The sequence below is a fragment of the Cydia pomonella genome, chromosome 16 (genome assembly GCF_033807575.1).
Source record: "Cydia pomonella isolate Wapato2018A chromosome 16, ilCydPomo1, whole genome shotgun sequence".
NCBI classification, from domain to species: domain Eukaryota; kingdom Metazoa; phylum Arthropoda; class Insecta; order Lepidoptera; family Tortricidae; genus Cydia; species Cydia pomonella.
This window is the reverse complement of record NC_084718.1, coordinates 1593446-1610610: the sequence shown is the minus strand read 5'-3', so window position 1 is coordinate 1610610 and position 17165 is coordinate 1593446. Positions and strand designations below refer to the sequence as shown.

General features: G+C 39.7%; 1 protein-coding gene across 1 annotated transcript in view; it reads right to left on the bottom strand.

The window, feature by feature from the left end:
• Positions 1-1495: 1495 nt before the first annotated feature.
• Positions 1496-17165, bottom strand: part of LOC133526222 (protein transport protein Sec31A) — a 59023-nt gene continuing 43353 nt past the window's right edge. Inside the window, exons 20-26 of the mRNA XM_061862750.1 lie at positions 11232-11343; positions 10968-11081; positions 9914-10419; positions 8183-8422; positions 6321-6449; positions 6007-6078; positions 1496-4915 (exon numbers count right to left, since the gene is read on the bottom strand). Of these exons, the coding sequence (XP_061718734.1) occupies positions 4727-4915; positions 6007-6078; positions 6321-6449; positions 8183-8422; positions 9914-10419; positions 10968-11081; positions 11232-11343 (1362 nt within the window). The 3' untranslated portion in view covers positions 1496-4726. The remainder of the gene's footprint in view (positions 4916-6006; positions 6079-6320; positions 6450-8182; positions 8423-9913; positions 10420-10967; positions 11082-11231; positions 11344-17165) is intronic.

The following is a 17165-nucleotide window of genomic DNA, read 5'->3' as shown; positions in this document are numbered from 1 at the left end:
TTAACAATCTACCTTCGCCGAGATTTGATATTGGTAAAAGGTAAAAATGAAACCAAAAATCATTTCTAAAAATATATTTCATTGTTATTATATTAAATCTATAATACATTATTATTTTATTATACAATAGTACATCAGTTTAAACTATATAGTCGTCATACTTCAGTACAAACGTACAAGCATCCATTTTATTCGTGTCGAAGTGGGGTACGATATAATTGTTAAATTCAACATAATAAATCATAATCCAGGAACAAAGAAATAATTTCATAATAAACACGCCTAACTAAATCATTTAAATGCACAAATTTCTAACTAATATTAGTAATGATAGATCAAATAACGTGTTAGTCAATAGCGATATCTAAAATAAACACCAATGTTTTTTTTAAACGAAAAAGCAGTTAAAATAGGTCACTTTATACAGAATTTTAAAGTCAAGGTCAAGATTTCATAATATTACATGATTTGTATCTCCATACAATTCAAAAAAATCCCTAGGGGCCATACACCAAAAAGGGTAATAAAAAATTAGCTGCTTTACTCAAGGGCGCCGCCAGCTAGGGGGCGGGGTAGTCGATATGGCTGATGGGCTAGGGAGGACAGTCGATATGGCCGATGGGCTAGGGAGGACAGTCGATATGGCCGATGGTCTAGGGAGGACAGTCGATATGGCCGATGGGCTAGGGAGGGCAGTCGATGTGGGCTAGGGAGGGCAGTCGATATGATCGATGGGCTAGGGAGGGCAGTAGATATGGCCGATGGGCTAGGGAGGGCAATCGATATGGCCGATGGGCTAGGGAGGGCAATCGATATGGCCGATGGGCTAGGGAGGGCAGTCGATATGGCCGATAGCCAAGGGCAGGGGGAGGGGCATACATTTATTGTCTTTGTCTAAGATACGTTATAAGGAATATCTACCCTCATCTGTTATTTATTTGTGATAAGAAATAAATTGTAGATAATATTGACAATGACACATTGCAAATAGGTGGCGTAGTAACAGTTTTTTTTTTTTGTTTGTTTATTTAATCGTATGAAAGCTAATTTTATATATAATCTAACTGTAATAGGTAGCCTTATTAAAAAGTTAGTCCAGTCCATGGTTGCTTAGATTTTATATAAATATCGGTTAATCTAGGAATATGATCTATCATTTATTTCTTACGTATCTCCAACTGTTAGTTACAAATTATATTATCTAGGGGGAGGCAGCTGACTCCCCCTGCCACCCCCTGGCGACGTCCTTGGCTTTACTTAGGTCTTTGAATACAATTAAATTGAGAATTATTAATAAAGGTAGAGTATATCATCGGAAAATTGATTATTACAGATTTATTTTTGACTTACATAGGCGTCCACGCGTTTGGGGCAAAACTTCCGAAGCGTTTTTGACGCTCAAAAGGGTTAAAATTGACGCGGCCGATGATGATACGTATGACAGCTCCTCTAATTCGCCTTTGGGTAAACTTAATTTAAAAAATAATTGATTAAATAGGTTGTTACAATATTTTTATTTCTTAATTGTTACATTTCTGAATAAAAAAAATGCGTTATAGTACCATGAATCTAGTGAAGTATGGATTGGGTATGAGTGAGGAACTGACAGAACGGGATAGTCTTATGTATCTTTCAGTAGGAGTAGCAGAGAAGCGTTAATCGTTTGTCCCACTCACAGTCTCACATATTTTTTATTCCCCAACGTAAATTTAGTTTGGTTTATGGTGGGTAACAAATAACCCGCCCAAATCACGTGGGTTGTTTTTGGTGTATGGTCAGGAATGTTAAAACGGGTTCTTAATTTTACCGCATTGCGTATGTTCTGTTCCTCGCGGGCGTACGCGTATAGCACATCTATAGCATCCAATTATCTATGTAGTACCAAAAAAGGTCCAAAAACATTTGACTGTCATAGAGCTCATCATTAGGCGGGTCCACACAGAGCGAGCAGCCTCGCGAGGAAATCTCCTCGCGCGGCAAACGCTCGGCCTCGCGCGGCCGAAATGCTCGTGTAACTTTTGCCTCCCCGAGCCAATTTGCTCGGCAAGATGGCGCCACTCAGTCAGCTGTTCAAAATGGCGCCCGCGTAATTACTGCAGTGGCTTGCGTTTCTTTTATTTTCCTATTTAAAACAATTTTTAAAAAAATGGGTAAGCGTCTGCGTCTCCTATAGTTATCAACTCATTGAATCCAACACAACAGTCAACAATAATAGCGCATGAACAACGAGCCAAAAGTATCTGCCATCCTCGATTACGTTCCCACTTACAGAGTTATCTAGACAGTTCGCGTTCTAAAGTATTTGCAATAGTTATGTATCTCTTTTTGTTAAACTATCAGTGAATGATAGATAATTTTGACGCATAGTCTAATACGCCACTTTTGATGCTAAATGTACATTATGTAGGCTATTTTTAGGAAAAAAACAGGAAGTTCCATTTATTGAGCAGTTTTCTTAAAAAGGCACTATCATTACTAATAATGCGTTGGCTGACAGCTATCATTTTTATGCATGTTCGTGACTATTTTTAATGGATATATTTACATACTAAAAGCATTTCATTAAAAAAATATTATCTCCTTAACCTTCTAAACGCCAAGTTTGATTTGACTGCGTTCTCAATGACGACTTTAGGCGTTTTTGGCGTTCAAAAGTTTAGTTTAAGCGGTCAAATAAAAAAGTAATTCGTAAACCTTATTTCAACGTAATAAGGTCTAATGTTTAATAGTAATTAAAGTGTGTTGCTTTTAGTAGAAGCTTTTTTTTCTGAATAATTAAAGTAAGGCACATAAAATAATATTAACTTACATCATCGACTCGATAGATCTTATCGGATTATATTTTTATACAATTTTTTATCAACCAGATACTTATGTCTGAGAGCGACACTACAATTATAAAATGAAAGGAAAAATTGAAAAAAAAAAAAAATCCCGCTTCAGGCAAAGCGCGAACCTGTCATCTTTCGGAACACCGAACCGATCGCTTTTCACCTACTGAGCTGTCTAAGCTTCTCAGAAGCGCAGGAATCTTCCGACTCCTTTTTTTTATTCAAATCTGGTGAGCGTTTGATTCGTTATTAGCCGGGTCCACACAGAGCGAGCATACGCGCGAGGCAATTTCCTCACGCACAAGCCAGCCAGTGTAGACGTGCCTCGGCCGAGGCGACGCATGCTTTTTCCTCGCCCGAGCGCGCCGCCTCGGCCGTAGCACGTCTACACTGGCCATATTGTGCGTGAGGAAATTGCCTCGCGCGTATGCTTGCTGTGTGTGGACCCGGCTATTTGGTAATACATATGGAAATTTATTAAGTCACTATAACAAAATATTTCAACACATAGAATACAAAAACAAAATTTTAGGGTAGAAAATGGGTTTCTATCCATATCTTTCCATTCCTTCATTTTTCTGCACGATTTTTAACTTAAATATGTTTTTAAGTTATAAACAAACTAACAAAAATAATGTATAAATTATTAAATTAATAATGAACACATTTATGGAAATTCTGCGCTTTTCCATATTGGTCATAAATACTAATCAGTAAAAACACCAAGTATGTTATGTTATAGATTTACAATCAGGGACAGTTAACCCTTTTAATGCCACGCCTGTCGTGTGCGGCGCGTCATCGTGAACCTTGTCACAATGCACGAAGGTTGAAATTGGGCTGCAGCGCGTGTCAGTTGACGTCCTTGGCGGTCAAAGGGTCCACGGAAACTTGAAATTCATTGAGGTAGAGGTACAATACATTATCATTCGCCTGTCAGTCGAGTAATTACTATCTTCTATTCATATAAGGTACCTTATCTCGTAATTGTATTCAATTATAAAAAGAAGAAAAATCGAAAGTCTCAACGAAGGGCATAGCTAATGGTTTATATACATCAAATCGTGTTAGCCGGTGAGCCGGCGAATCTAAATGTGTAGTTACTCGAGCGTCGTAGAGACCTATGGGAATTGAAAGATAAGATGATAGGAAAAAAACGGACAGACAGACGTAAGGGTTTTTGCCATTTGGCTACGGAACCCTAAAAAAGGTTATATAAAGTTTTCTTTTCCAGCGAGCAGAAAAGCGTCTCTACAGATCTGTTTTTTAATTTCGGGAGGTTGGTGGAGGGTTAAAAAATACTCGAGCGTCGTAGAGACCTATGGGAATTGAATGATAAGATGATAGGAAGAAAAAAAGGTTATATAGAGTTTTCTGTTCAAGCGAGCAGGAAAGCGTCTACAAATCTTTTTTTTTTTAATTTGGTTGGTGAAGGGTTAAAAAATCTTTAAGTAGATTGTGGATTTGGTCATTTTGGTCAAGTTAATGGCTAAAAGTGGTAAAGGTAGACTCCATGGAGTAGCAAGTATCACTCATATCTTAACCTGATGCGCTCGTGTAACTACAAAAATCCCCTCTTGTAAACAGGTTTTCTATAATGTCATTAGACATTATCCAAAGATTACGTTTGTATGTTCCTCTTAATTCTAGGGACATTACAGTCGCCAAAATATTAAATTGGCCTCAACATAAGCACGTATTAGTTAGGTTAGGTTGAAGTTTAGGTTTGACAACTATTGTTCTGTAGCGTTCAAGAGTTAAATATGTTGGAAATTATTTATCATACTTAAATATGGATAGAATCGTGAGCCATGTTAGATTGACACATTCACTTTAATGTAAGAAACGAACGCACATGTGCGTTCTTGGCATTGGCGGATAGGCGTTCTCGGCGCTCACCGCACGTAGACCTGCAGTTGTCCCGCGAGTTGGAATAGCGTTTTAAGGCCGGGCAGGAACGACGCTGCGGCGGCGAAGTCGGCGCCAGTCGCGAGTGAAGTCGTCACGTGCAGTGCGTTCTCGTAGTCCGACGACTGCACGTACTGCACGCAAGTGTGGAGCGAGCTTAACGCCGTCTCGGATAACTGAACAAAATAACAGAATATTAGTAAAAGCAAACAGTTACTGATTGTAGAAAATGAGTGGAGCGAGGAATATAAATACAATACAAATACACTTTATTGCACACCTCAATACAGAAACAGTACAAATAATACAACACATAAAAAAAATCTGAGAATCAAAGCTTAAAAAATCTAAGAAAAATCAGCCGTCCAAGTACATCTACTTTACCGGTCAAATTCAAGGCACATATTTTTCATACACTATACCGACGTAGATAACTCGAGACTTTAATTCTATATTCAGAGGTAAGCGTCACATACATCCACACTTCCCGATATCGGGCCCAAAATTAGTCACGATGTCGGGCCTGATAATCGTTTTCCGTTACACGGAATATCAGCACATCGTTATGTTTGAAATGTAAAGTGGTTATTTATTTGTTTTACATGGGGGCAAAGTTGTTGTTTGACCGCTCGTGCTAATGTTGATTCCAAAATTGAACCACGAGCGTAGCGAGTGGTTCGAGAAGTGGAATCTTGTGCGTTGCGAGGGTTTCCTCGCCTTGATGTGGTGAAAATTTTTGTGTTTCACTCGGAGGCAGTTTGTTTAACCCTCGTGCATTGAAACGAAGGTTAAACAAACTGCCTCCGAGTGAAACACAAAAATTTTCACCACACCAAGGCGAGGAAACTACTAATAAAAAAAAACATTCAAAATCATCATTTAAAAGTTAATTCTACTAGCTAACATAAGGAAACAACTCAAAATTTGCATCTGATTACTTTGCCCCACATGTGGATAAAATGCAATTTTCTCATTAATTTTTGAACAATTAAAATGGTATTTGGTGTAGTGAAAAATACATTGTCTCTAATTGCCAAAAATGTTCAATGTTTGATATTTTTGAATATGAACATTTTTTTACATTTCTAATATTGTAAACCATGTGCTGAAATTATTTGGTGAAACGGAAAAATACTCTTGCTCGGGCTCGACGTCGGGCCTGATATTAGGCCTGATAAAGTGTGGATGTAATTGGCACTTTAGGCCACAAAGTGGCAGACCCAAGGAAAACGGCCGCTATAATCCTAGATATGCGTTCGCAACTCACCCGGTATTCTCGCAGCAGGTCGTACAGCGTCTCCAGCCTCCGTTGGACATCTTCTAGTTTCCTCTTCATTTGCTAAACGAAACAAATAATTAAACAGTTCGATCAATTAGTACAACAAATAGGTAGTAAAAAAGATAATCAAGTTAGGATTCTATGAGGTATGTGGTAAAACTGGCTTTAAAATAATTTGACGAACACATTTTTGTTGATTTTTTCCACCACCGCAGAAAGAGCACTGACCCAAAGGTTTACAATTTATAGAAATGGCTTTCGCTGCAACTTCAACCTTATTCCCTACATGATAAGGTACATACCGGGTTCGCAGCCCTGTTAGAGCACTCCGCTCGAATGGCGTCGAAGACGCTCTGCATGACTTTATGTTCTTCAGGCAGTTCAGCCTTCTGTGTGGGAGTTGCTTCTACGGCTGGCAACGGTGACGCCGACTGAGAATAGATCATGTTTAGTACAGAATCGTCACGGCAAAAAGCTATACTGTTAAAAAAATCTCAGTTTTAGGTTCATTAGTTTTATAAAAAGTTACTGATTGTAGAAGAGCTCTACGTTTACGTCCGTGTTTTAGTTTAGTGCGAATATGTATTCATATTCTTCATTTTTATTGATCATACATTGTAATAGTACAGTCAGCGTCAAATACTTTGTAGCAACCAAAGTAGCCAAATAGTTCGGTACACCATATATTTAGATGGTTTTTTGGACCCGGGTACGTCCTTAAACTACGTCCAAAAGAGAGGTATGGGCATTGTGAATGTCATCTCGCTTTGTGTGGTAGGGCACAGCACAGCGGATGTCATTCCAGATCTAGAGCAGAGCCCAACTGGGGAAGTACCTCCACCTTACAGAAAACAGCAGCCAAATAACACTAGACCCTACTCATAGTGTTGTGTTCCTGACGGTGAGTAAGGTTGCCAGAGCTCAACGAGGGGGGGAGGGGGTTAGGGTCGGCAACGCGCATGTAACTCCTCTGGAGTTGCAGGCGTACATAGGCTACGGAGACTGCTTACCATCAGGCGGGCCGTATGCTTGTTTGCCACCGACGTAGTATAAAAAAAAAAATGGTGTACATTACGATACAAGTGGGAAAAATAGGAAATTCGAAACGAGTGGCGATAAATTAAAACACGACCGAGGGGAGTGTTTTAAATCGACACGAGTTGCGAATTACCTATTCGCACATGTATCGTACAACGTTTTACAGTACATATGGCCCTTTAAATGTTCGGCACAGTAATATAATATGCTAATTTTCGCACTAGTGCGATAAAGAAGCACCGTATGTACTTTAAATTACATTATTATACCGGGTGTGGCCTGTAACACGAGCAATAAATTTAACTGTAGGCTTACTTCTCAAACTTACCAATATTTTTTCAGCGATTTTTGAAAATTATGAATTCTTTAGACTTCCCATTTTTCATACAAATTAAATATTACCTTCAAGGTACGCTGTCATCAGTGTAATTGACGTTGATTGTCACGCTTTAAACATAACAAAATTCGCAATACATTGCGTCTTGGAATAACCTTAAAGTGTTCTAAAAATCAAAATAAGAGTTATTTTTTAAAGTTGTTGAACAAATGTTGGTCAGTTTGGGGAGTGCAGCCTACAGTTAATTTCTTTGCTCCTGCTACAGGCAAAGGTAAGGTTTTCGACAAATTTGCTACTTGCGTTTACTGGTCATGGTATGAACTCGCACTAAACACATTAAAACGTGTAAACAGGCGTTAAGAAAAAACATGCTGGAGTTTGACACCACTGGGTGCCAAGTGTCAATTGAATTGTCAACAAACAACTTGAACAGCGTCAAGTCTTTGACAACCAGATGTGCCGGGCTATACGAGGCCAAACAGCGACATTTACTTTGGCTGTCAAATTTTATGAATGTTTTTTTCTTAATCTATTCTATGAGGTATTAATTCACTTTGATTCACAATTACCCGAGGATACTGCTGCACAGGCGGATACTGTTGCTGTTGGTACTGGTCGCACTGTCCAGGGTACTGTTGTTGGCCAGGATATTGTTGTTGTCGAGGGTACCGCAGTTGTCCAGGATATTGTTATTATTGTTGGGCGGGGTTCAGAGGAACGAGTAATGGATTCGACTCCAAAAAGTTGGTGTGTGATTTTATTAGGTTGTTCTTATAAGTTTTTAATTACCTGAGGATATTGCTGTACAGGTGGGTACTGTTGCTGTTGGTACTGGTCGTACTGTCCAGGATACTGTTGTTGCCCTGGGTACTGTTGTTGGCCAGGATATTGTTGTTGGCCAGGATATTGTTGTCCAGGGAACTGTTGTTGCCCAGGATATTGCTGGGCAGGGTTAAGAGGCACGTGTGTGGGCTCGACCCCGAATAGGGGGTGGGTGATGGGCGCTTGCTGCTGGACTTCTTGTTTTGGCTAAAAATAGAATAATTTTGGTAATGATTACAGTTTTCGTTATTTTTTTTTTTTAGTTATAGTGTAATCTGTCTCCATCTTTTGACTCATTTTAAGTTTTGTTGGTCACTTTTTAGTAAGATTATTTGTCGTTTTTCAATATTTGTATAGTTTACGTAAGTTTATAAGGTACTTCCTATCAATGTTACAATTTGCGATAAATAAACACAACAATAACTCTATTTACAATTTTGATTAGTCGAAACACATCCAAAAGGGCAAAAAACAAAAATCGTTCGGTTAAAAATAAGTATCTCAAAGTCATAATATTGTAATAACAAGTCAAAAAACATGAAATGATGAAGGGAACGAATGATAGAATATATATGCTACGTTACGGGTTGGGTCTGATTCGTCATGTTTTGATTTTATTACATTCCAAACTCTTTAACTCAAAATATTCAGGGTTTGATTTATGGTTCTAATGCATTATCAATGAATAATCTCAATCTGCTTTTCATGCCAAAAGGTTAAACCCTAAAGTGGTTTTTCCTAAACGTTTTAAAATGTTTTGTGATTTTTGTGAAGTCGGCTTTATTTTTGGTAAAAAATGTTAAAGTACGACGCTTTGTTCATGCCAAACGCTACATCAAGTCACAGAATAAGTAAAAGTATTATCATATAGAACGGCCACGCACCGCCCCGCCCCGATTCGAATAACCTCGCCCCGCGACAGCAGTCTGACGGACTTCTGGGCTATAACCGCGAAAATCGAATATTTTAATACAGCTAACTTTACAGTAGGTAAATATAGCGGGCGCCGGTTTTCCTTTTTATTTTTTCTACTTACGACAGACAACGTGGCAATGCTAGTTCCATTGAGCCAAATCATTTAAAAGTTGACTTTATTTTAAAATACAATTGTAGTCAATTTTACTTATATGTGCAATATAAATTTTCCGAAAAAAATATTTATATTTTCTAGTTTGATATTTATATTGCGGCAACGCTCCGTAAACTCGAAAACATGTAACTAGCTGCCCTAAGCAACTTACGCACACAATGACGCGTTTACAAACCCGTTCACGCAAATGAGTTTTGATGTATGGCGTGTCCGCCCTTTGGTCAAGTATGAAGCTTATAGGGATAGATACGTATGCATTCTTACTGCCAAGTTTGTGCAAAATTAGCGTGGTCAGAGTATATCAGAGAGGGCCACACATTCAGACACAAAGAACTCGTCTCAAAGGCTACCTCGCCGGCGCGGCGGAGCTCTATAATGTGTCCCCAACGTCTCGTCCCAGCGTGGAGCGCAGACATTTCTCCGGATTCGGGGTGGTAACCGTACTAAACACATTCAATTTCAGTACAAGTCTCAACTATAGCTTTACAAACAGAGGTATTTTTTCTACTGACGGAAATGACTTAACAGACTATATATCGTCAATACATATTTTAAAATTATAGAAACTTCTAAGTTTATTCTAACAATAGAATAAATACAAAACTCACCTTAGGCTTGGCAGTAACCGGTGGTGGGTCGTTCCAGCCAGGCGGCGCCTCCTGCCGCCGCTCCTGATAGTAGTTGCCGTTCACTTGACTCGCTACTGGCGCCGGGTTCATTGGATTTACACTCGGGTTTATCGGATTTACAGTAGAGTTCATCGGGTTTAGGGGATTTACACTCGGGTTCATCGGATTTAGTGGATTTACACTCGGGTTCATCGGATTTAGTGGATTTACACTCGGGTTCATCGGGTTTAGTGGATTTACACTCGGGTTCATCGAGTTTAGTGGATTTACACTCGGGTTTATCGGGTTTAGTTGGCTCTGGTTTACCGGCTGGCTGTATGTGTAACTACCACTACTAGGGACTGTCGCGCCGCTATATTGGTCAGGAAGGGGGCTGTTGAAGCCATAAGTGGGGGGTTGGGGGTTATTGAAACTGTACTGGTTGTAGAGGGGCGCGGATTGCACGGATGGATCCACTTTGTATTTGGATTTGGAGGTTATTCCACCTGGAAAAGAAACGATAATAAGTTTGTAATATATGAATAATAAAAGACTCAGAGCCAGTTGCACTAACTACAGTTAACAGACTGATCAACGTTACGCAGCAGAGAACTATTAAACTTCCCAAACAATAAAATTAACAAACGCTTTAACGTTGACAGGCGGTTTGGCGCAACCGACCCTAATACATATGACGTAACTGTTAAAATCCTAACCCTACTTTTATCTACTCTAGAACCTTAATGGTCCCGTACTGTGCGGTTTAAGAGGAACTTCCTCCCGCGGACGCTTCGGCTATGGAATGAGCTCCCTACCGAGGTTTTCCCGGAGGCTACAGTATGGGGTCCTTCAAAAAAGGAGTGTATAAGTTTTTAAAGGGTCGGCAATGCGCATGCGTGTTGCAGGCGTCCATAGGCTACGGTGACTGCTTACCATCAGGCGGGCCGTATGCTCGCTTGCCACCGACGTGGTAAAAAAAAAACCTCCCGGTGGCCTGTGCGCGTACGCCGGCGGTACAGTCTGTTTGTTTGTGTCGCAGTGACAGAATAGTTACCGGAGTGCGCGCCCCCGCTGGCCGGGCGCGGCGGCTGCGGGGGCTGCGGGGGCTGCGGGGCGGGCGCGGCGCGGGGCTGCTGCGCCCACGGGTTGGGCTCGTATGATGGCGCCACTGTCGATAACAAAATATGACAACTAACACTAAAATACAATATCATAAAGAAAAAATGCCACTAAATGATTAACCGCTAAACAGAAAAGTTGACAACCATCTTAAAAGGTTCAACAGATTATCTATATCGAAATACTAGTGAGAACGAACCTGCGCTGTAGGTGTTTGAAACGTCGTTGTGTGCCACGAGATGTCCGCGCTTGGCGTGCCCGCTCGTCGTGCGGCAGCGCGCGAACTGCGGCATGCCTTGCTGTTGTTGCTGCTAATATCAAAACCCAGTCATTCATTACACGTAATAAACTAATTTAATATGGACCAAACAAATTAATTTTTCACCACACCAACTGGTAAATGCCCTCTTGATTGTTAAAAAACTAATGAGAAAGTTGCATTTTATCCACACGTGGGGCAAAGTAATCAGATGCGAATTTTGTGTCGTTTCCTTCTGTTAGCTGGTAGAATTGATTTTTAAAATGATGGTTTTGGACGATACATTTTTAATTAAGTTCATTTGGATTTGATTTGGTTTGTTTTTTTTTGGTATTTCATAGTTAGTATTTTCCTCGCGTTGGTTTGGTGAAAAATGTTGTGTTTCACTCGGAGGCAAAGTTTGTTTAACCCTCGTGCCTTGAAACCCTCGCAACGCTCAAGATTCCACTTCTCGAACCACTCGCTGCGCTCGTGGTTCTATTTTGGAATCTTTCGCTTGCTCGGGTATCAATATTAGCACCAGCGGTTAAACAACATCTTTGCCCCCTTGTAAAACAAATAATTATTAGACCATTCATTATTGACCATGCTTTAAACACCGTGTTTTTTTTATTTCCGTTAATTTCAGGGGTGCATTCCTGAGCTTAAATTTAGTAACTTTCTCAAAGACATCGGTATTCTAATTAACTCCATTTCGGAGATAAACAATATTTAATTTTTATCTTATAAGACCCTTACGAGCGTGTACACTTGCCTTAGGGCCTGTTTACATATTGATTAGTGTTAAGTATGAGTTAATACATTTGCTACTAAACGTAAATACTATCTCGGACGATTGATGTTCAAAATGACATTGATATGTCACAGTTTTCAATTGTTTCGTTGAGTTAAATGTAATGCCCGGGTTACAACAACGCTATATGCAACATTTAATTACTTTTTATAAAAATACAAATAATTAAAAATAAATAAAAAGTTTTTTTTTTAATTTACTATGGGATATAGTTTCCTTAAACGTACTTACCGATACCCCGAAGTTAACGGAATTCAATAAAAACACGGTGTATAATAGGTAGGGAGAGGGTGATTAAAAAAAAACTATTACTCTACTGTTATCTGTCATTTATACATTCATGAACACAAATATAAGAACATACATAAAATGTTTGAAGCAAAGTCTATATTGTCGTTTCCTTATAACAGCACTTGTGATTTAAAATCGGTATAACGTTACAACGGTTAATGGCTACCAACCTAACAAAATCAAAATTAATACATACAGTTTCGAACAATGTACATTGCTGCCAACTTACAATATATTCATTTGGTTGCTCAGTACCAACAATTGCTTCGCAAGTCAGAAACACGCATGTGACACCCGTAATATAGCAACCAGTGAGCTCCATCTTAGACCCTGTCTTCACTTTCCATCACTAGGGTCAATCGCCGATCAGTTTTTAATAATAAAAAAAATACGTTCATAGGTGCACTGGGTTAAGAATCACGAAAAGCTAAAGAATGGAATGCGCTCCCGCCCTCTGTATTCCCTGATAAATATGACCTCGGTCTCTTTAAAGCAAGAGTGAATAGGCTACTACTGAACCGGTCAGCTCCATCTTAGGCCCTGTCTTCACTTTCCATCAGGTGTGACTAGAGCCAATCGCCGAACAGTTTTTAATAAATAAAAAAAAAAAGCGACGATCACGAAATTTTGATTTATTTTAAGCGGAGTGTCGTGTTGTCGTGCACTTGCGTACAATGGCAGGCGAAGTTATTTTTAGCTCACTAGGTGGCGCGGTAATTGCAGCAGGACAGGGCGTTGGGATAATGTTTGTTGTCATCTCAAAAAATGCCGCCACAGACAAGAGAAATATATTATTTCCCAATTGTGTTGATTTGTACGTAAGATAAAATAGTACATTACTATAGAGGACGGGAAACGAAGGGTTGCAGGCCAAGTAGATATAGACGGCCGAGCGTAGCGAGGTCGGATAGGGAGACGCGGCCGGCAACCCCGTTTCCCGCCGAGATTTGTATAGTGCTTTTCTCAAACTTGCAATGAAATAATTTTAAAAAAATAGGATGATGATTGTTTAATGTCCTAATGTGATAGGTTATTCAGTGCGTGGGGTATTGAACGGGAACAAAAATGTAATTATTTTGGCGCTACCACGCACGCCATTACGCTTTTTTCTTTTCTTTTTCTTTCTTTTTTTTTTCTTTTTTGTGTTTTTTGTTGTTACCGAAAGGGGAACTTAATTTGATTATTTTTACGCTACGAGGCACGGTTTAGGAGATACAGCTCTATAAAGATTTCTGCATGACTGAAAAAAATTAAACTTTTTGGGGCTGTATCTCCTAAACCGTGCGTCGTAACGCAAAAATAATGAAATTTTTGTTCCCCTTTGAACCCCTGAAATAATATTTAACAAACACAAAAAAGAAAAAAAAAAGAAAAAAGACAACAAAATGAAAAAAAAACAGAATTTTGCTTATAGGTTTTTTTATAGTTGAATGCCAAGAGGTGCCATTATTTGACGTTAAAAAACAAAAGAAGGTTGCCTTACAGTCCTAGGTGTGTAAGGCTGTATGAAATTCCTTTACATAAATCATCTTCACTCATCGCACCTGATATGTAGTATTTCCGGACCTAATTTGAAGTCATGTCAACATTTCATTACAAGTTTGAGAAAAACCTATTTAAATATATATATAAATTAATTAATACTATTTAATCTGTTCCTCCATGGAACACCTCCAATTTTAATCGTAGTCAGGAATATCATTTTTGGTAAAAGCTTTTAAAGCTGACTGTACCTTTCTTTCCACAGGCAACTAATACTCACCGAGCTAATTCTAAAAACCCCAAACACAATTAGGTTGCGTTGTTTTATCACAGAGTCTCACGGCTGCCTCCCGTCTCTATCGTCAGATCAGCTCCATGGTACCATAATATTGCATTGTCACCCGACTTACATATAGTACGGTCGCCAAATCTCAAAAGCCCTCTAGAAACACGATTTAATTGACTCGGCTCGGCCTTACCCACAACCGGTATCAATGTGTTCGGACAGTTCTCCTGATCACCGTACATGCGGTAGTAAAGCGGAAAAATGGTGGAGGGGATAGTAATGACGTCACAAAGATGGCGGCCGGACCTATTCTTTTTGGCGGTGTATCTCGAAAACCACTTAACCGATTTTAATCATCGAGGTGTCAAATAATAGCTTATATTATGGAGATTATTTCCTTTTCTACAAACATTTACGTGAAACCTATAGGAAAAAAATAATCACAAAAAACAGTTTTTTTATAAAAAAATTTTTTTTTTATTTTGTAAAAATCTCCGTAAATATTAGCATTTCGCAAATTTTGTTTAATATAACACATATTGCTTCATTATCAAGGAATATAATGAGCCTTAAAACATACAGATCGAGTAATAAACAATGAAGCTACACTCATTTATTTGCGCATGGGTAACGATAACTGGCTTTTACCGGTCGAAACTGTGGTGACTGTTACGATACGTATTGAATGGAATTTATAGAGTATCGGTTTTAATTACTGAAATTATAATGACAATTATAAAAACCAGACACAATAATGTTACCTTACTTCGACGTTTAGTCTCTTTTTTCGTCTTAATCATAGGTAGGTACATATTTCTTTTTACTTAAAAATTTTATACAGGGTGAACTTTTAACCACCAGTCATACTCTGCGCAGCGACTTTATAGGTCATACTGAACAACTTTTACTATTAGTAGTCCCCAAGCCGCTCCGAGGCCAGATTTAATTGACTCAGCTCGGCCTTACCCACAACCGGTATCAATGTGTTCGGGCGTTTCTCCTGATCACCGTACATGCGGTAGTAAAGCGGAAAAATGGTGGGATGGGATAGTAATGACGTCACAAAGATGGCGTCCGGACCTATTCTTTTTGGCGGTGTATCTCGAAAACCACTTAACCGATTGTATTCATCGAGGTGTCAACTAATAGCTTATATTATGGAGATTATTTCCTTTTTACAAACATTTACGTGAAACCTATAGGAAAATAATAATCACAAAAAACATTTTTTTTTATACATTTGGTTGGTAGGTTTGTCTTATGTTTTAAAGCAGTAAAATCTTTCAAGTCGAAACACAGTATAAATATACATTTTGTTGTCTAATCTAAAAGTATGATGTTCATTGTTTAAGACTGATTAGTGATTACTGAATTAAATAACATGCTATTTGTTATTTTTGTTTTATTTTTTAAATCAGGTATTAATTTATTCACTATGTATCACTATACAGGCAAAATGTGTATCATAGTTGGTCTGTAAGTACTTACTACTTGTGTCGAATATAGGTATAAGATGAAATTTTAACCACCAGCCATACTCTGCGCAGTGACTTTACAGGTCATACTGAACAACTTTTATTATGGGACCAATGCCGAATCACGCAAGAAAATTTGGATCTGGAATGACACCCACTGGCTGTGCCCTACCACACAAAGCGAGATGACATTCACAATGCCCATACCTCTCTTTTGGACGTAGTTTAAGGACGTACCCGGGTCCATGACGCATGCTCGCCACACCGCTGCTTAAAATAAGCTGACGCACCGTAAATTTAACTGCGCAAAATCGCAAAAAATATTACACGGAGATCTTATGGCAGACACCGTACCGGTGACGTAAAAGACGCAACTGTTTTGCGAACAAAAAAGATTCGCGTGAAGCACGTCACTGCGATTCCGTACCGTCACCGTTTTTTAAACAGCGGTGTGGGGAGCATGCGTCAAAAACGGTACGCATACGACGCGTCACTGCGATTCCGTATCGTGACCGTTTTTTAAGCTGCGGTCTGGTCGCACCTTGTATTGTATTGTATTGTATTCGGGCGATTTTTCCGCAACTCGACGACTTGCGCCTATTTTGCGTGATATGTTGGGGGTGGGCTAGTCCTGCCAGCCCAGCTCCTCGAGGAATCCTATCAAACCTTTGATGTTGAGTAGGACCTCGGGGAGGTCTCTCGGAGATCCGAGATGTTTAGCCCTGTATGGAGTCACTCCGCTGCATTCCAGCACCACGTGAGAGGCTGTTTCTTCTGTCTCCATGCAACCTCGGCACAGGGGACTGTCTGTGACACCTGTTGTGAAAAGATGTTTGTTAAATAGTCCATGACCTGTTATGACACTGGTTACCATACTCAGTCGGACCTTCCCTAGTTGCAGGAGCGCCCTTGTGAGTTTTCCGTTGATGCCAGGCATGGCTTCTTTTGCCTGTCTGCATCCAGTCTGGTTCAGCCAGTGTTCTGTGTGTAGTTTCCCTGTACGTGCCAGCAGCATTGAGCGTACCTTGCTAAATGGTATCGGAAGAATCGGTTCCGGACCAATCGCCCCCGCATTCGATCCTTGCCTGGCAAGCTCGTCCGCAGCATCGTTACCTCGGGATCCACTGTGTCCCTTGATCCATTGTAGGGTGATCTTGTTATTATGACATACCTCCATTAGTCGTTCGTGGCATTCGTGTATAAGTTTGGATGTAACTATATGGCTATTTAGAGCCATTAAGACTGCTCTACTGTCGGAGAGTATGCGGATGGAGGATCCTACTACCTTCCTTGCAGTGATGGCAGCCGCCGCGTTTATGATGCCCATGCACTCAGCTTGGAATACCGAGTAATGGGCTCCTAGCGGAGTGGTGATCGACATGTTCAGGTCTTCTGAGAAGGTTCCAGAGCCCGATCCGCTGTCTGTTTTGGACCCATCAGTGAAGATTCTCAGCTCCCGGGGATTGAGTCCTTCATGATTGTCGTCCTCATATAACTGTATTTTGTACCTTTTATCGAAGATAGCTTGTTTGTGAATCCGGTCCGTG